Source organism: Bufo bufo, chromosome 2 (assembly GCF_905171765.1).
Source record: "Bufo bufo chromosome 2, aBufBuf1.1, whole genome shotgun sequence".
Lineage (NCBI taxonomy): Eukaryota > Metazoa > Chordata > Amphibia > Anura > Bufonidae > Bufo > Bufo bufo.
In genome coordinates this window covers 360530973-360552023 of record NC_053390.1, presented here as the reverse complement: position 1 = coordinate 360552023, position 21051 = coordinate 360530973, and the positions used below count along the sequence as shown (strand labels likewise).

The window sequence follows — 21051 nt, the reverse complement described above, 5'->3', positions numbered from 1 at the left end:
TCTCCCGGTCCCGATGGATTACCCCTAGAGGTCTACGTTAAATATGCTGCCCACATCAACCCATTGCTAATTCGTATGTATGAGGATGCATTTCAAAAAAGATGATTACCACCATCAATGTATGACGCCACCATAGTGGTCCTTCTTAAGCCGGGCAAGGATCCAGACGAGTGTGGGTCGTATCGGCCGATATCCTTATTGAATATCGACTATAAAATGATAGCAAAGATTTTGGCCATACGCCTTGGGAGAGTGGCTAGTACCTTGGTTCATCCGGATCAATCTGGATTTTTGACCGGTAGATCTACCACTGATAATATCAGACGGGTGCAGGTGGTGACCCAAATTGGAGTACAGAAAGGAGAGCGATGGGCTTTAGCGTCTTTGGACACCGCAAAGGCGTTCGACTCCGTTGAGTGGCCCTATTTGTTCCAGGTTCTTCACAAATTTGGATTTGGTCCTAACTTTATACAATGGATAGCCATGTTATACAAACATCCCAAAGCGGGTATATTGGATAATGGGTTGATGTCAAATAGCTTCAGCTTGGGGCGAGGTACACGACAGGGATTTCCTCTGTCACCATTGCTGTTCGCCCTAGCTATAGAGCCGCTTGCTATGCGAATCAGAGCGGATTCACAATTCCATGGAATTAAAATAGGAGAGCAGGAGGATAGGGTCGGCTTATATGCTGATGACATGGTGCTATTCATGTCACAGACGGAAGCCACACTTCCTAGTGCAATCACCATAATTGAAGTATTCAGCCGGTATTCTGGACTGAGGATAAATTGGTCCAAATCGACCTTATGTCCTTTATATCCACTAGATGATACATTCCCCCAGGGAGAATTACCTGTTGTACCTAGCTATAAATCCCTGGGTATATATATATATATAAAACAAAGGATACTGCATCCTTCCACACTCTGAATATCCATCCTCTCCTAGAGTATTGCAAAGATAAATTTAGGGTATGGCAGGGATTACCTCTCTCAGTACCTGGGAGAATCAATTTAATAAAATTGATTATTCTACCTAAGTGTCTGTATATACTGCAACACGCCCCACATCCTTAATGTCACCTTTCATCTGGGGTGCGAATAGACCGAAGTTGTCTATATTAAATCTTACGCGTCTTAAAAGGAAGGTGGCATGTCTCTGCCTGATATACACTTATATTATCTAGCGGCGAAATTGAGAAATATAAAAACATGGATATTGCCAAATGGCACTCTCTGCAGACAAGAAAAACACCTTGCAGAATATCTAGATCTTACTAATCTATGGCCAGTTCTAGAACAACCTAAATTGTTCCCCCGTAGGTTGCTACCGATTCATAGGGTAGCTGTCCAGATATGGTTGGCTTGTAAGCATCTACTTAATATAGGGTCAGACCTATTGGAGACACCAGTTTGGGATAATCCCATGTTTCCTGACCTAATGGTACTGCGGGACGGTGCATTCTGGAAGGAGCATGGGGTTGTCACACTGGGGAACTTATACAATAATAATGTTTTTAATGATTTTGAGTCCCCGAGTCAGAGACATGAGTTGCCCAGGAATACATTCTATAGGTTCCTGCAGCTAAGACATGCCATGCAAACGCATTATCGTGATACCCCAGTCCTATTGTCCACATTTCCGATGATTGGAGTCATACGTTCTCAAGGACCACGTGGCTTTATATCAGCACTTTACACCCATCTCCTATGTGTCAAACTGAGAGGTAACCCGATACAAGCACTGTCAAAATGGAAGGCAATGATTCCGGATTTGTCTAATGAAGACGATGAGGATATACTTGAATCCCCCACACTAGTATCACCAGCCATAAACAATAAGTTTATACAACTATGCATAATACATCAAAGTTATATGTCTCCACAGAGGTTACACAGGATGGGCAGGCTTGCCTACTCCGGGTGCCATAGATGTGCGTCAGAAAATGCTGATTTCTGGCATCTTATGTGGGCATGCACTTCCATAAATAAGTTTTGGGAGGAAGTGGTGACTCTACTCACAGATTTACTGGGATGCGCAGTGCCACTTCATCCTAAAATAAGCCTCTTTGGAATATTGGACGAGATTCTATACTCTCACCATACAAGGATATTCCTGGGAGAAACCCTATTTTTGGCACGAAAAGCGATTGCCATTAGATGGATGGGAGATAGAGCACCTACTTTAGCACAATGGAAGCAATTGGTCAATACTATAATCCCATATGAAAATATTGTGTTCAAGAATAGGGGCTGTATACACAAATTTCAAAAGGTGTGGGGGCATGGTGTTCATCAGCACGAACGCTCTATTCAGCTGGCATATTGACAGAGGGTTGCGGGCGGAACAAGGTAGATATTTGTAAGGTTTGACAGGTTGGGGAAGATGGGAAATGGTAAACCTAGGTATGCCACTTTAGCTGCTACTTTTGCTGCTATCTTTATTAGCAATATGAGCCCCCCCTCTAGAGATGGAAGTAATCTCACCGATACGGCACAGGTGTTAAATGTTTTATTCATTTGAGTCATGTATATGTTACTTGCACAACTCACTTTCATTATGCTGATGTATAATATAGGGAAGCACTTGTACAATGAGTGTCATTATAATTGGCTTTATGTGTTCAATAAAGCGAATTTAAAAATAAATAAATAAATATATATATTACAGAACAGATTAGTACTTTGAAAAGGTACTCCCAGTAATACCCACCTGTGTAGTGGGAGTAGCTGGGGGGGTGTCACATTCGCCAGATCCGATAGCCTTCAGAAACCGTATCATGTGCCTGCATAGATCCCACTTCCCCTGTTCCAGAGCAGTGTTGAATAGGAGAGTTGCATGCTGTCTGCTTACTGCTGCTGCCTCCATGTTCTGTAACAAAAAGATACTGGTCATCATAAATGGAAACCTACTATCAGATGCTAATTTATAGTATAACCAGACTTCCCACAAAATACTTAAATAGTTCTGTATTATTCACATTTTCTGAGAATTAACAGAGCTTTCAGACTTAAAGAGGACCTTTTACAGATTATTACACTATGAACTAAGTATACAGACATGTATAGCGGCGCCCGGGGATCTCACTGCACTTACTATTATCCCCGGGCGCCGCTCCGTTCTCCTGCTATGCCCTCCGGTATCTCCGCTCACTAAATTATAGTAGGCGGAGATTCCAGTCACTAAGTTATGGTAGGCGGAGTCTGCCCTTGTTCAGCTCTAGCGCTGGCCAATCGCAGCGCAGAGCTCACAGCCTGGGAGGTTATTTTCTCCCAGGCTGTGAGCTCTGCAATGCGATTGGCCAGCGCTACAGAAGAACAAGGGCAGACTCCGCCTACCATAACTTAGGGAACGGAGATACCGGAGGACATAGCGGGAGAACGGAGCGGCACCCGGGGATAATAGTAAGTGCAGTGAGATCCCCGGGCGCCGCTCTACATGTCTGTATAGTTAGTTCATAGTGTAATAATCGGTGAAAGGTCCTCTTTAACCAACATATATAGTGAAGTGAAGAAATGTTTGTCACACAGGACTACCTGGAGAATGATGAGATAAGAGGCCGCAGTGTCAAGGTCCTGAGCCATTAGGCACTCCTCAAACAGGTCTTTAGGGTTGCCTACAGCAGCAAACAGGTAATTCCAGAGGGCATATTCTGTCTTTCGAGCACAATGCACCACTGTCTGAAGAAAGAGCGGGAATTCTGTGATGAATTTAGCCACGGTGGGAAGCAATGGATCAGGAATAGGTTCCCGTGAGGTAGCTTCTTCTTCTAATACTTCATGGAGCATAAGTTCTAGCACATGTGGGAAATAAGGTAAAGAGGCACACGAGTGGGCTAAGAGCAATGCTTGCTCTCCTAAGTTCCTGACTAACAGCTGTCTTAAGATATGGTGGAGGTAGATCTGTGAGGTTCTCTCTACAATACAGTAAGGGAACTGAACCTCCAAATGTTCAGCAGGAGAGCCCAGGTTGTTCAAACAGTCATAAGCCACAGTTTCATTAATGGCTCCAAGAACCAGAGCATCCTCAAACAGAACTGCAAGCGGGTAAATGTTGATGTGAAAAGGCAGCATTATCCGTCTGGACAGGAAGGAATGCGGTTTACGGTGATCTCTGGGGAACAAGGGGAGCCAAACCTTCATGCCTGCTCCACCACAGCTAAGCCACAAAGCCTCCAGCAGATGGCGTTTTTGCTTGTTGGCCCGGCAAGTGCTCCAGACATTTTCCACAGACTGTGCTAGGACCACTGGTGCACAAAACGGCAGCTAAATAAAGCAAAATAACATTAAATACTTGTAAATTTGCAATTCAGGAACAAGCTGCTGATATTTTAGTATAATGTGTAGAATTACTGCAGAGTGAAAAAGCTACTCCACTGGGAATTCAAGTATTGCGTCCAAGCTATTTATTTTACAAAGTCATTTGCTTTTACACATGTGAATGAAATAGATGTAGCGGCATACACACCCAAATACAGTTCAAAATTTATACAATTTCAGGCAGTTAAATCATTCAATACTAAAGATGAGCGGACTTGTGTTTTCAAGTTCGGAGTACAAGTTTTGGGTTATCTAAGAACTCCGTTATGGATTCTGCTACCACGGACCATGACTTATGGTCCGTGGTAGCGGAATCCATAACTGCATTCTTAGATAATAAATAAGAAAAAGTATAACCGCATGCAAAGACTGCCATTTTTATACCATTTTTTTATTTTTTATTAATCACCACAAGACAGAAGTTAAAAACATCTTATACAATCAAGACCATGTGTTAGGGATGTGTATTGGACACAATTCTCTGTCCTATAATCACAAAGTCCTAAATGTGGACACATGAAAGCCGCCAAAGAAATATAAAATTCATAATAAGGTGATGAATATGACATCAATGAATGCTAGATACTTATCAAATATGGATACAGGCAAGCATGGTGCATAGATGCAACGCCCCATGCATATCGCTGGAATCACCAGCTTCCTCAGGGGTCTCTAAGCCCTGTTGTGTTGGGAATATATATACACAGATAATGAGACAGAGATAATAATCACCTATTAGATAAGCAAATTGTATATTACCAATCGATTTGTTCCTCAAAACAGTTCTTGAGCAGCGAAGGGCTGTCTATACTGCTCAAGAGGCTCCCCCTTCCCCTTGATTGACAGTGGCGGACATCTTGCCCGGCCCCGTCAATCAGAAACCCTGCTCCGTTGCGCTGAGTAGTGCACAAATGCAGAGGCTCTGCTGTTGCTACAGGTGCAGCGACTGTGCATGCACTACTACACATCAGGATCTATCAAGTAATCAATCATTGAGGGGGGAGCCTCTTGAGCAGAGGGTACAGCCACTCAACTCAAGAACTCTGTTCTGATAAAGATGCCCACAGAAGAGCACTGCACTTAGTGTAATGTGTGATGGTCTAAGGCAGTGATGGCAGACCTTTTAGAGACCGAGTGCCCAAAGTACCAACACGGCAATTTAACCTGAATATAACAGTCCAATGTAGTATATCTTCCATGTACTTAATCATTTAGCTATAATCAGGGCTTTTTTTCTCAGAGAAAAGGTGGTGGAACTCAGCCCCCCTCCCCTGGCCCCGCCCCTACCCACCCCTAGGACTGCCCCCTAAAATCGCTCCTTTAGAGAACAGGGATGCAAGTAAAATTTGGGAGGACTATAAAAGTCCAGCCCAGCAAAGAAACCCCCCAGATGGGGATGGCACTGTTAATGGGGGATCTGGGGATGGCATCCGCAGATCCCCCATCCTATAACAGTGCCATCCACAGACCCCCCCCATCCTATAACAGTGCCATCCACAGACCCCCCCATCCTATAACAGTGCCATCCACAGACCCCCCCATCCTATAACAGTGCCATCCACAGACCCCCCCCATCCTATAACAGTGCCATCCACAGACCCCACCACCACCCCATAACAGTGCCATCCACAGACCCCCCCCCCACCCCATAACAGTGCCATCCACAGACCCCCCCCCACCCCATAACAGTGCCATCCACAGACCCCCCCCACCCCATAACAGTGCCATCCACAGACCCCCCCCCCACCCCATAACAGTGCCATCCACAGACCCCCCCCCCACCCCATAACAGTGCCATCCACAGACCCCCCCCCCCCACCCCATAACAGTGCCATCCACAGACCCCCCCCCACCCCATAACAGTGCCATCCACAGACCCCCCCCCACCCCATAACAGTGCCATCCACAGACCCCCCCCCACCCTTAACAGTGCCATCCACAGACCCCCCCCCACCCTTAACAGTGCCATCCACAGACCCCCCCCCCCACCCTTAACAGTGCCATCCACAGACCCCCCCCCCCCATAACACTGCCATCCACAGACCCCCCCCCCCATTGCCGCTCCAGTACAGTTATAAAATGTGTAAAATTAATAATGATTCTATTCATGAGGCCCCCTCTGTAGTAGAACATTCAATATATCCATCCTACTCACAGGGCTGTTATCGTAATCCAGGCCGGCCAGGCAGATGAGCGGCAGCGTCACTGACTGACGTCACGTGCCTGCGCCGCCTGCTTCATTCATAAAGTAGGCCGGGCAGGCACGTGACGTCAGTCAGTGACGCTGCCGCTCGTCTGCCCGGCCGGCCTGGATTGCGATAACAGCCCTGTGAGTAGGATGGATATATTGAATGTTCTACTACAGAGGGGGCCTCATAAATAGAATCATTATTAATTTTACACATTCTATAACTGTACTGGAGCTGGGGGCCGGAGCACAGTGAACGCACCGGCCCCCAGCTCCTCCTTCCAGTCCCTCCCCGATGATACATCGCAGCCTGCGATGCTGGAGCATGGCAGGCTGCGATGTCAAAAGGTGGCGGAACGCCGTCCCGGTGCGTTCCGCCAGAAAAAAAGCCCTGGCTATAATAGCCTGCCTACATTCAGTGCGCTGCCTGTGCTGTTCATAGTGTGCCCTGCACTGATGAATAGCGGGAAAGATCTAAGGCATATTGGTACACCACAGACTTTTTCCAGGGCATGGGTGCTCACAGAGAGGGCTCTGAGTGCCACCTCTGGCACCCATGCCATAGGTTCGCCACCAATGATCTAAGGCTACGTTCACACTAGTGTTTACAATTGCTGTATTCTGTTTCGGAGAATTTGGACACCGACGGCTTCCGTTCACTGTAATGAGATTGTCGGGTCTCCAGCATGAATGCCGGCATTCTGGTGGACAAAATGTGAAATTACTCATCCCCCTTTCCTCTGTGGTTGCAGTGAATCGTCTGACTGAGAAAGTCAAACGAGGCCGTTTGCTGTGCTAAAAGTAGAAAGAGAGGAGGACGTTAAAGAGTCAGGACAGGAAGTAGAATACATGGAGCGACTTCAAAAATTATATCCAGAAAACCATCCACTCATTTTTGTAACAAAAAAACATAGAATATTCACGTACTTCATGCACAAAGGTTTGATACTTTTAGAGAGGCTTTTATTACCTATAGAACTTGAATTGCTTACTTACAAGTTTTCGCTGCTGTGAGTTGGCTTCTTTTTCTCGGATTTGAGGACCAGACCGATCCCGCTGTAACATTATTAGCTGGCCTGCTAGATTCAACATAATGCTTTCTGCATCACATGCCTAAAAGTAATAAAAAGTCATTAAAATATCGATATTTCAAGTTTTTATTAATTGAGATGGTTTTGTATTAAAAGATAAAACACAAGTTCTAAAAAACATAAAACAGAATATACACAGCACAGGGGTTTACTGTATGAAGCGATAGGTACTGCACCTGCTGGGGCATTTTTAGGGAGATGCCAGTCTCTGTCCTCACAGATGTTAGAGTGATGGATACAACAAGGGAAGGATGTGAAATGTACCGAGACATGGACACTTCCTGAAGGACTTGTAAACAGACCAAAGGATGTGGACTGCGGAAAAGAATTAAGATGGTATTAAAACTTTAGTTGCAATGTATGGTATTAAGATATATAAATGTGATTGTACATTCACAGACATACATCTACAATTACTTATATTTTCTTAGCATTTCCTTTTAGTGATAGCAGAGGGAAACCTGTAGTGGAAATATTACCTTCCCATTTTCTTTGATTACAAATACCATTTAAAAGGGACCGATTCATAAATAAATAATTTTTACATAATTTTCATATTAATGGCCTATCCTCAGGATAGGTTATTAATATGAAATCTGTTGGGATTCTGGGTGTTGGACCTGCGGGATCAGCCGTATGAAAAGGCAGTGACGCTCCATAAGCGCTTAGGGCTTTTCCTGGGCCATGTGACATCACGTTCATCAGTCACAGAACCTAGGCGCAGCTGCGTCCCATTCAAGTGTACGGGGCCCGAGTAATATTATATTATTTTTTCTGTTTTACTTAAAAAATAGGCATCCAAAATTCAGGTGTTTATAGCACTTTGCAATCTGTACACTGGTACACCACTGGAATGTCAGAGGTGTACTGGTGTACAGATTCCACTGTGAGGCTGCTCCTGTGCTAACTCCACTCTGCCTGGTATACAGATTCCAAAACACTATAGACACCTGAATTTCAGATGCCTATTTTAAAATGGGAAAAAATAAAGTATATTAAAAAATGATGCTGTGACATTTAAAATAGTTTTTAATAAAACTTGTTCATAAGGTTAGAAACACTTTAAAGGGGTATTCCCATCTGAGACAATGGAGGCATATGGCTAGGACTGCTAAGAACCGCACCTATATCGAGAACGGAGCAGGGAAAGTGGTAGCTGGAGGACCCTGGGGTTCACCGAGGCCAGCCACCACCAAGCACTCTCCCATAGAAGTGAATGGGTGCACAACCTTACTTTCGCGGCCACCGCTCCTATTTATTTCTATGGGGTCAACAGAAATAGCCAAGCTGGTGCTCGGTCATTTTCCACGGCCCTATAAAAATGAATCAAGGGTGCGAGTCCCACCTCTGGGTCCGATAATGGGAACTTACCCTAGTGATATGTCCCCATTGTCTGAGATGGGAATACCCCTTTAGGGCTTCCAACAGAAAAATGTAATATTTATTCATGGGACGACCCCTTTAACATACAGGCTTAAAACCTATGTTGATGAACAAATCCTTTAGAGAACTCACCCTTCAGATTTTCTTTCAATACTGTAAAGACAAAAAGAGCAATCTGCTCGAAAAATAATCAACATATCTCTGAAGACACTAAGAAGCAATGTCTCCTGCTGCACCTTGGTGACATGTGCAAAAGCATTGTCTAGATTTGATGTACGAAGATAAACCCGTAGCTGGGGGAGGGAAAAAAAATAGTCAGTTAACAATCTTGCAGTGTAAATTTTTTTTTACAACCAAGAAATAAGAAAAATGATGTAATATATAAGGCAAGCGATGAAGTTACTGAGCTGTAGTTTTATTCTTTATGGAATTGTAAAAGTGCTCACCTCCTCTTGCCGATCATTTAAATTATAACATGCCAGAACAATGAAGTCATTCCACCAAGCCATGCCTCCAGTCACCATCATGTTCTGTTCCTGAAAACATATGATATAAGGGATTACTCAACAATTTTACATTCAAGCCTTCAGTGATCACCAATCGGTGGAGAGAAGATGGGTTTGAAAAATGATCTTATAAGGGTGCCGTCAGGAGGGGAAACAGTGACTCGTAGGATCGTTTTTATCAAACTCGCCTTCTCTCCACGATTCTTCTGTGCGCCACTGGTTCCCAATCCAAGGCAGCAGTCATCAATTATCATTTTTTTTTAAACTCGTTTTATTGAAGTTTAACAACAGACATGGTACATCACAGTCTGAAACAGTGACAACCCGTGCAGGGGAGCCACGTGTTTCCCATCATATCATCAAGTCACACAGTGTATTAGGCAGGTATCTATAATATCGGGCAACTAAGCATTAAGGCATTCTAGATCAGCAGTACAGGGATCACACATCCATTGCAACAAGATCCTCCGACACGGAGCGTAAATGCACAGGCAGTAAAGAGTGCGGTGAGGAGCACCACTCCCCCCATACTTTCTGAAATTTCTGAGGACATTTTCTGTGAATATACACTACTTTCTCCATTGCCATTGCATGATTCATTAAGGTCTTCCACTGACCCACCGTAGGGGTTCTTTCCGCCATCCACCGCAAGGCGATCGCCTTCCTAGCTAGGAAGAGCGCCTCTCCCAAAAATACTCTTTGATGATGTGTCCACCTTTCTTCCTCTAACACCCCCAAAATGCATATTTTGGGGCAGACCCCTATCGACACCGGCAGTATCGCAGAGAGTATCTCAACTATTTTGCCCCAAAACACCTGCAAGTGCGTGCAACCCCACATCAAGTGCCAGAAATCCGCTCCCTCCTCCTGACATCTGTGACACCTACTGCTCGTTGAGCTTCCCATTCTGAGCAACCTGACAGGGGACAGGTAACTCCTATGTAGAATGAACAATTGCGTTAACCTATTATTTACCGAAGGGGAAACCTTGGTGGGCACCAACATAGCCTCCTTCCAATCTTCAGCGTCAAGAGTTGGGATATTAGTCTTCCATTTCGCCTCAACCTCCAGCGGATGCAAAGCCATGTGTTCCCCCAGTAGATATGTATATAATATTGAGACCATGCCCCTAGGCCCCTGTGATCTCAGTACTCCTATGAGCGGGTACTTGGAAATACTGCGGCCTGCCCCCCTAAATTGGGTACCCAAAGCGTGCCGTAATTGAAGGTATCTGTAAAATAAAGAGTGAGGAATCTCAAACTTCTCCTGGAGTTGCTGTAAGGACCGCAATACACCCCCATCATACAAGTCAGCTAATGTGAGCACCCCACACTCTTTCCACATCTCCACACCCTCCAGATTCACCAAATGTGGGAAGATGGGGTTATCCCAAAGCGGTACCGAGTCCGGCAAGTCCGCATATGAGTTAAACTTAGTCGCCTTCCAGACCTGTTGAGCCAACCTGTGGACAGGCAGTAGTCTCCCCGAGACCGATCCTGGGGACTCCAGCACAGGCCAGAGGGTAGACAGGCCAAGATACTCCCTCAGCCAGTACTCCGGGCCAGGCAGCTCCTCCTGTTTCACCCATGCTGCCACATACTTCAGTTGCCCGGCCAGGTAGTAAAGGAAGAAATCGGGTAAAGCAGCCCCCCCATTCGTCTTAGACCTCTGCAGCACTTTCAATGAGAGCTTCCGTCTGGCCTTCCCCCAAACAAAAGCCACCATTAATGAATGTAGTCTGTCGAAAAAGGCCTTAGGTACCGGGGCGCACGCGTGCGATAGGAGATATAGACCCTTGGGGAGCAAAATCATTTTAACTAGGTTTAGTCTCCCCATCACCGAAATCGGCAATGCCTTCCACGTTTTAAATTTGTCTATGAATAACGACTCTATTGGGTCAATATTTCTTGCCACAGACGCACAGGGGTCCCTTGTAATCACGATACCCAGGTACTTAAACTGATCCACCACCGGTAGGTTATGTACGCACTCCGGCCAGTTGTGGTCCCATAGAGGCATAATAGCCGATTTCATCCAGTTTATGTGCAAGCCCGAGTATATGCCAAACCTCTCAATTACCTCAATAGCTCTGGGAAGTGTGCGCTCAGGCTCGGCCATAAACAGAAGGAGATCGTCCGCGTACAGGCCAACCTTCTCCACCCTGTCTCCCTTTGCGACCCCTATAAAAGACTCATCCTGCCTAATACGCAATGCTAAGTGCTCTATTACTACCGCAAACAGGAGGGGGGAAAGGGGGCATCCCTGCCTAGTTCCTCTTTGTAAAGTGAAAGAATCCGACTGGGTTCCGTTTACTAATATATTCGCCTTAGGTCTCTGATACAGAATCTCAACCCACCGCAGAAACCCCGATCCAAACCCAAATTCCTTAAGGATCCGCAGGAGGAAAGGCCACTCCACAGAGTCAAAGGCCTTGGCTGTGTCAAGAGACGCCAGAGCCCATTCACAACCCCCCGCTACCCCAGCCTGAGCTATAACCTGGGCCCTCCTGATGTTGTCAGAGGTGGTCCTTCCAGGCATAAACCCTGCCTGGTCCTGGTGAACTATTGACGTGATCACCCTGTTCAGACGGGAGGCGAGTATCCTGGTCAATATTTTGTAATCTAAATTTAGTAGTGAAATTGGCCTGTAGGAGCCACACACAGTAGGATCTTTGTCCGGTTTTAATATGACAACAATAGTTGCATCATACAGAGTCTCGGGCAGCTGATGACGTTGAAATGATGCCAAATACAATTTAAGAAGTTGAGGACTGAGGATCTCACTATACCGCGAATAAACTTCTATCGGGATCCCATCAGGACCTGGCGCCTTCCCAGCAGGGAGATCACGAATAGCCATCTGAATTTCTTCCAGGGAAATATCTCTGTCTAACAGGGTCGCATCCGCAGCGCCAAGCTTGGGGTGGTCCACCTCTACAACATAGTCATTCAATTCCCCCTCCGTATAGTGTGCTGCTGAGCTATACAACGACTTAAAAAACTGCTTAAATCCCTCAAGTATCCCCTCCACCGTTTCCGCCATTCGACCCTCCGGATTCAGAATCCGTAACACTGGAGGAGACGACTGATTGGTCCTAGCGATCTGAGCCAGAAGCCTGCCCGCTCTATCACCCGCTTCAAATGACTGCTGCTTCATGAAAAATATTTTCCGTTCACTCTTCTCCTTGAGGTACATCATATACGCCCTACCCTTAGACATCCACTCCACCCTATTACTCTCTGTGGGAGCAGCACAAAAAAGGACCTCAGCCTCCCTACACTGAGTATGCAAGTCTAATTCCTTACGAGCCGAGTCCCTCTTAACAAATGAGATGGAAGACTTTAAGCAGCCCCTCAAGTAGGCCTTCAGTGTGTCCCATAGCAGTAGTTCTTCCGTCTCTTCCCCCTGTACATCCAAAAAGACCCTCAGTTGGTCAGGGATCCTATCATTTTGAGTTAATAGGGAAAGCCAAAAGGGATGTATTCTCATTTTCCCCCTACTAGACGTAGCCCCAGGAATATTAAAGCGTGCCACAACCGCAGCATGATCTGAGGGGCCCCGCGGCTCATAAGTGATATCTATTACATCCGTACTTACAACAGCGTTACCAAATACGTAGTCAATTCTCGAAAGCGCCCCCCTGGCGGGAGTGAAACATGAATATTCCCTCAGTCGCGGGTTTCTAAGTCTCCACAAGTCCAGCCATCCTAGTTCTGTCGTGACCCTAAACAATGTTGTCACCGAATAAGCCCCAGTTCCTCCTCCACCAGCTACTCTATATCTATCTAGCTCTTCCTGCATGACCATGTTGAAATCTCCCATACAGAGCAGTCTGGCAGTGGGGTACTGTGCTGCAAACCCTAAGATCACTTGGAGAAGTGAAATACTGGCTGGAGGAGGATTATATAAGTTAATAATAACGTACGGGATGTGGTTAATAAAGGCATACACTAGCAAGTATTGACCTTCCGGATCAGTAACACATTTCTGTGGCTCCCAGAGGAGTCCCTTACGCACCAGTAAAGCAGTTCCTCTAGAATTCGATGTGCCATATGATTGAAGTGACCACTGCACCCATTGTTTAGCAATTCTGTGCCCAGTGTCAGCTGTCAGATGAGTCTCCTGAAGTCCCAGAACGTGAGGGCAATACCTTCTCACATGCGAAAATACCGCTATCCTCTTATGCGGTGCACCCAAGCCTCTCACGTTCCAGGACATCACAACTAAAGAACCCATAGTGCAGTCAGGAGGCTATTCCACCCGTAACAGAGGATGCCAGCCACTGGGCAAAAAGAAAACCTGCTCAGTCTAACAGCTCGCCTTCTGCCCACACTCTCAGCGTGAAAAAGATGTGACCATGTCTTCAGTATTCTAATAAACATATAACCGAACAGTGGTGCAACCAACCCCACTAAACATACAATCAGTGCACATATCATAGTGTCAGTGATGTGGCAATGAAATCGGGGACCAGCACGGGAGGGAAGTTGTTATACCCGTGCAGGTAGCCGACCATTCCCCATTCAATGCAGATGATGAAGCTGCAGGTACAATCTAGCTTCAATAAATGCATGCATGCTTATATACCCCTCAGGGCTCAATTTCCCCACTCATCTAAATCGGAGGCCTCAGTGGTCTGAGAGCCCGCCAAGCAGCAATACACGCATAAGTGAAGCTTAGATTGCCCCATTAACAAAATAACATTAACTGAGTGGCAGGGCGCCCGTGTCATACATCACAGGGATCCAATAATACTTGCAGCTCAGAATTCAAGTCCCGTATCAGCGCGGCCTGGGGCGCCTGGCGACCCATTCCTCAGCTTCCTTCGGATCTGTGAAAAATATAGGCCGGTCTCCGTCCACCACTCGAAGACGCGCCGGGTAGGCCATAGAGTACTGTAAGTTCAGTTCTCTGAGGCGCCTTTTGACCGATACGAAAGTGGCTCTTTTCTTTTGTAGATCCGCAGAAAAATCCGGGAAAAGCGACACATTGGCGTTGTCATGCGAAATGGCCCCTTTGCTCCTTGCTTGACTAAGGATTAGATCCCGATCCTTCCAATTTAGCAATCTGGCCAGCAGAGGCCTCGGTGGTGCGCCCGGCGGCGGAGGTCTGGCCGGAACTCTGTGCGCCCTCTCAACTGCATAGGCCACAGAAAACGCAGCGTTGGGGAATTGGGCCTTAAACCACGTCTCCAGGAACCCGGCCGGATCTCTCCCCTCCGCCCGCTCTGGCAGCCCCAGGATTCGCACATTATTGCGCCGCGCCCGGTTCTCCAGATCGTCGCATTTCTGTCTCCATAACCCAACGGCTCTCTCCACCTCCGTCAGTCTGGAATCCAGCGGCCGCGTGTAATCCTCCAGCTCCGACACTCGATCCTCCGTCTGCTTGACCCTCTCCCTCAGCTGCTGCACGTCTTGCCTCAACAGGCCTAGGTCAACGCGCACCTCCTCAATCTTGCAGGTAAGGGAGGATTGGCAGGATGATATCGCCGTAAGCAGCTGTTCAGAGACCGCTTTCAGGGTGATCTCAGGTTCCCCAGCATCCTCAGGCTCCATCTGCTGTGCGGCCTGCCCTCGCGTCACCGCTGCACGTGGAGTGGCGGGAGCCGCGGCGCCATGTTGGTTCTCCTGCCGGGCATACTCCTTGAGCTTGTCTGCCGCGGACTGAGCTTTGCTGGGCCCCATGTCTTGGTGTCTAGGCTTCCTCCTTCTCCTCTGCACTTGCCACTCTAAATTTGAAGAATGCAGCTTGCCAGGATTAGTCAGGATAGAAGTCAGGGAACGGAGCCGCTCTCAAGTGCGTGCGCTCATGTCGGCAGTTAGCCACGCCCCCCATCAATTATCATTTTCAGACCTTCCATCACTACTATAGGTGTAGGGCGCCTTTCACAACACCCCAAGGTAGGTGTATAACCACTGGTTTGGCTGCTTATCACCCTTAGGCCCAAGTTCACACATCAGTTATTAGGTCAGTTATTTCCACCAGTTACTTTGAACCAAAACCAGTAGTGAAGCCTACACAGAGATAAGGTTAAGGGAAAGATCAGCACCTGTTCTGCGTTTTGGACCCACACCTGGTTTTGGCTCAATAACTGATGAAAATAACTGAAGTGTGAACTTGGTCTTACCCTACGGTTATTTACATGAGGCACCCCTCCTGTATTTTCTATCCTTCCGAATAAGACCGGATATGTGTGCCGTGATTATCGGATAGAGAGGGATATATTTACTACTAAATGGGAGGGAAGATAAGCAGTTGCGCATATAATCACTACTGCACCCTATTAGGCTTCTTGTTGTCTCCTTGTCTCTAATGTTCACTGGCATCTGGACCACAGGAATCTTGTGAAGACATATGCAAGCAGACATAGGCATGTGGCATGTATGAACTCTGTCTACACAGTCTGAACTTTCAGGATTAGGAAATGTTGTTTGCCTCAAAATCTGCTTGGCTGCAAAAATAATGCCTTTTTTTTTTTCTTTTTACAAAATGTCACACTTTGATGCAAAATTGCATGAAGGTGCCCATGAGGGTAAAGTGCGCAATGGTATTTTCATAGCGTGCCATCTGTCTACTTCAAAAAAGAAAGAGAAGTATAATGGCATATGATTTTTAAAATGTTATAATGCAGGTTTTCTTTGTGGATGTCGAAAGTGTGAAAAGCTTTCTGAAAGGTACACCTTAGGTACTCCTATTTCTTCTGCTGCCAGCTTACTTACTTGAGTGATATTCCCAAACAGCTTCCATTTCTTGGTTAGCAAAGAGTAGTGTGCAAATCCACATTTTCCAGAAACAGCAACATTTTGGCCAATTTTGTCTATGGCAGAATACTGTAAATTGAAAAAAATAAAAAGTCAATAAGGTTGAAGTAATTTTACTTAAGAGCTGAAAATGAAAAAATTAAAACACCATGAAAAAAAACAGTATGCAGTACTAAGGCCAGGAGCACACACAACTGATGATGACATGACAAACAAAAAACTATTGAGCGCGGTGGGCAGGTGTAATTACAACTATACCATTCAACTCACTTCAATGGGACGGATCCTTCCTATTCACTTGAACAGGAAGGAGCCGTCCCAATGGGAAATGTTAAAATACATAGAAAATCTGCACCAAAAACCGCAACAAATAGTGTGGATTTATGCACAGCCTTTATCGTGTTTTTAACCACTTCCAGACCGGGCCATTTACCCCCTTCCTGACCAGCCCTAAATTTGCCAATGTGTCACTTTATGTGGTAATAACTTTGGAACGCTTTTACTTATCCAAGCATTCAGAGAATGTTTTCTCGTGACACATTGTACTTCATGTTAATGGTAAATGAGTCAATATGTTTTACCTTTATTTATAAAAAAAAACAAAAAATTTATGAAAATTTGAAAAAAAAAATCACTGTTTTCAAATTTTGAATCTCTGCTTTTAAGACAAATAGTGATGCCTGTTAAAATATTCATTAATTAACATTCCCCATATGTCTACTTTATGTGAGCATCAATTTGGTGATGTAATTTTATTCTTTTAAGTCGTTAGAAGGTTTAGAATTTTAGAAGCAATTTTTGAAATTTTTAGGAACATTTCCAAAGTCAACTTTTTTAAGGACCAGTTCAGCTCTGAAGTCACTTTGTGGGGCTTACAAATTAGAACCAACCCATAAATGACATCCCTCTGGTTTTAGAAATGTTGTTAACCCTTTAGGTATTCCATTGGAATTAAAGCAAAATAGAGGTGAAATTTAAAAATTTCGCTTTCTTTTGCAGATTTTACATTTGAATAAATTTTTTCCTGGAAAACAGCAAGGGTTAACAACAAAACAAACCTCAATATTTATTACCCTAATTCTGCAGTTTTCAGAAACATCCCATATGTGGTCGTATACCGCTGTTTGGGCACACAAGGCAGCGCCATCTGGTTTTTGGAGGGCAGATTTTGTTGGAATGGTCTTTGGGCACCATGTTGCATTTGAAGAGGCCCTGAGGTAACCCCACAGTGAAAACCCCCAAAAAGTGACCACATTTTGTAAACTACACCACCCAAGGAATTTTTAAGCCCCCTTTCAAACGGGCGAGTTTTCCGCGCGGGTGCAATGCGAGGTGAACGCATTGCACCTGCACTGAATCCGGACCCATTAATTTCTATGGGGCTGTGCACATGAGCGGCGATTTTCACGCATTACTTGTGCGTTGCGTGAAAATCGCAGCATGCTCTATTTCGTGTTTTTTCACGCAACGCAGGCCCCACGGAAGTGAATAGGGGGTGCGTGAAAATCGCAAGCAAGTGCAGATGCGGTGCGATTTTCAGGCATGGTTGCTAGGATGAAAGTCTATTCACTGTATTATTTTCCCTTATAACATGGTTATAAGGAAAAATAATAGCATTCTTTAATACAGAATGCTTAGTAGAAGGTCAATTGAGGGTTAAAAAATAATTAAAAAAATTAACTAACCTTTTCCAATTGATCGCATAGCTGCCGGTCTCCTGTTCTTTCTTCAGGTCCTGTCAAAGGACCTGTGGTGACATCACTGTGCTCATCACATGATCCATCACCATGGTGATGGACCATGTGATGAGCTCAGTGACGTCACCACAGGTCCTTTGACAGGACCTGAAGAAAGAACAGAAGACAGTCAGCTACGCGATCAATAGAGGAGGGGAGTTCATTTTTTTTTTTTTTTTTTTTAACCCTCAATTGACCTACTAAGCATTCTGTATTAAAAAAATGCTATTTTCCCTTATAACCATGTTTTACAGAATGTTCAAATTAGACATAGGCACAATCAGATATTTGGGTCACTTGGAAAATACAATAATTTTATTAAACATCCGATAACATAAGAATATAAAAGAAATATACTAAAAAAAAAAAAAAAAACACACATAAAAACCTATTGGCTTTGGCCAAGGGCAATAAAACAAGGAGATAAGTATTCTAAAATCACCAAGCAAATGACGTGCAATGACAAAACAATGGTCACATATAAATATATGGAAAACTGTGGACTCCAATCTATAAATGTCGAATCAAGATTGGATCTGATACAATTGTCTCTCCAGGAATAATACAACGAGTTGGTTGTGTGCTGTGCGTCCTAACACTGACGTCACTCAGTGTTTTCCCCAAGATTTCATAAAGTGGGGATATTAGATATATTATTGCTCATCCACTTTAAATTAACCCCCGATCTCTACAAATTATTCTTTCGGAGTATCGGCATAACAGGGTACTCACGGTTGATGTAACCAAACTGCGGATAGAGTTGCACGCTGTGTGGCGTCCCACCTGTATTCAGCGTGACTGTGGTTCTTTGTGCAGTAAGTCTCGTGAGTTATCACGGGATTTTAGAATGTTCACCGTGTTGAACTTGCCGGCTTTCAATCCTGGGGGCTGTGAATCGGTGGACAGCTGTTCCTTTTACTTAATCAAGCTTGTAAGCACGATTTTGTGGGTTAAGTTCTGTGTATTATTTCAGTTGCGCAAATCTGTAGTCGTTTCTTCAGAAAATACTTGGTCAATTCATAGATACTTCATTAAAACCAAACGCGTTTTGAAGTGTATATAATTTCTCACTCCTTCAGTGGCCACTGAAGGAGTGAGAAATTATATACACTCCGAAACGCGTTTGGTTTTAATGAAGTATCTATGAATTGCCCAAGTATTTTCTGAAGAAACGACTACAGATTTGCACAACTGAAATAATACACAGAACTTTACCCACAAAATCGTGCTTACAAGCTTGATATCCCCACTTTATGAAATCTTGGGGAAAACACTGAGTGACGTCAGTGTTAGGACGCACAGCACACAACCAACTCGTTGTATTATTCCTCGAGAGACAATTGTATCAGATCCAATCTTGATTCGACATTTATAGATTGGAGTCCACAGTTTTCCATATATTTATATGTGACCATTGTTTTGTCATTGCACGTCATTTGCTTGGTGATTTTATAATACTTATCTCCTTGTTTTATTGCCCTTGGCCAAAGCCAATAGGTTTTTATGTGTATGTTTTTTTAGTATATTTCTTTTATATTCCTATGTTATCGGATGTTTAATAAAATTATTGTATTTTCCAAGTGACCCAAATATCTGGTTGTGCCCATCTCTAATTTGAACATTTAATATTTTTACTGACAGTGGGGATCATTTGATAGTAGCACCCATCCATCTCACCTATCTTGTGGAGCCACCCAATTACATTTCCACGTTTTACAGAATACTGAACCCAAACCCGAACTTCTGTGAAGAAGTCCGGGTTCGGGTACCAAACATGGCAATTTTTCTCACGCGCGTGCAAAACGCATTAAAACGCTTTGCACTCGCGGGGAAAACTCATGTATGTTCCCGCAACGCCCGTGTGAACCCAGCCTAAGGGGTGTAGCAAGCACTTCGCTCAACAGGTGTTTCATAGAATTTTTAATACTTGGGTGTGAAAATGAAAAATTAAATTTTTTTATTTGACAAGAAAATGGTGCTTTAGGCCCAAACTTTCTTTTTCACAAAACATAACAGAGAATATCCCCCCACAATTTGCTACCCACTTTCTCCTGAATACGACCACAGTTGGTGTGTTACTGTAAACGGTTATTTGGGAATACAGAAGGGAGGGAGCAGCATCTGGATTTTCTAACATGGAGGGCTTATTTTGTGTGGGATAAGCTGTAGTTTTTATTGGCACCATTTTGGGGTACATCTGACCTTCTGGTTGCTTTTTATCTCATTTTTTGGGAGGTGAAGTCCCAAAAAAAACAGTTTGGTGTCATTTTTCAATTTTTTTTTTATACTGCTTACCTAATGGGGTAGATAATGTGATATTTTTATAGATTCGGTCATTACGGACGCAACGATACCAAATATGTCTTTTATGTTAAGTTTTACACAATAAAAACATTTTTAGAAAAAAAAACATGTTTTTGTGTTGGCATTTTCTTAGAGCCATTATTTTTTATTTTTCTAACTATAGTCTCAAGTGAGGGCTTGTTTTTTGCGGGACGAGGTGACATTATTGCTACCATTTTGGGGTACATACGACTTTTTGATTGATGACAAAAAAAAACTAAAAGCTGTTTTGGCATTTATTTTATACCGTTCACTTGATGGGGTAGATCATGTGATATTTTTGTAGAGCCAATTGTTACAGACGCGGCGATACCAAATATGTCTATTTTTTATTACTTTTTTTTACGTTTTACACAATAAGAGCATTTTTTGAAAATAAATCATGTTTTTGTGTTGCAATTTTCTTAGAGCCATATTTTTTTTATTTTTCTGGCTATGGCCTTGCGTGGGGGCTCATTTTTGCAGGATGAGGTGACGTTTTTATTGCTACCATTTTCGGGTACATACAACTTTTTGATTGATTAACATTGTGCTTTTTGGGAGGTGAGCTAAATAAAAAAATCAGTTTTGGCGTAATGTTTATTTATTTAATTTTTTAAGGTGTTCACCAGATTGGTTAGATTATATGATATTACAGAGCTGGTCATTGTGAACGCGGTGATACCAAATAGGTCTATTTTACATTTTTTTCTTCTATTTAAAAAAAAAAATGTAATAACAG

General features: G+C 44.2%; 1 protein-coding gene across 2 annotated transcripts in view; it reads right to left on the bottom strand.

The window, feature by feature from the left end:
* The window catches only part of RIC1 (RIC1 homolog, RAB6A GEF complex partner 1), a 143965-nt gene that overhangs the window by 20737 nt on the left and 102177 nt on the right, over positions 1 to 21051 (bottom strand). For both annotated transcript variants that reach the window (XM_040417144.1, XM_040417143.1), the window contains exons 14-20: positions 16210 to 16320; positions 9431 to 9520; positions 9117 to 9277; positions 7778 to 7916; positions 7507 to 7623; positions 3540 to 4268; positions 2716 to 2874 (exon numbers count right to left, since the gene is read on the bottom strand). In XM_040417144.1, coding sequence (XP_040273078.1) covers positions 2716 to 2874; positions 3540 to 4268; positions 7507 to 7623; positions 7778 to 7916; positions 9117 to 9277; positions 9431 to 9520; positions 16210 to 16320 — 1506 coding nt within the window. The remainder of the gene's footprint in view (positions 1 to 2715; positions 2875 to 3539; positions 4269 to 7506; positions 7624 to 7777; positions 7917 to 9116; positions 9278 to 9430; positions 9521 to 16209; positions 16321 to 21051) is intronic.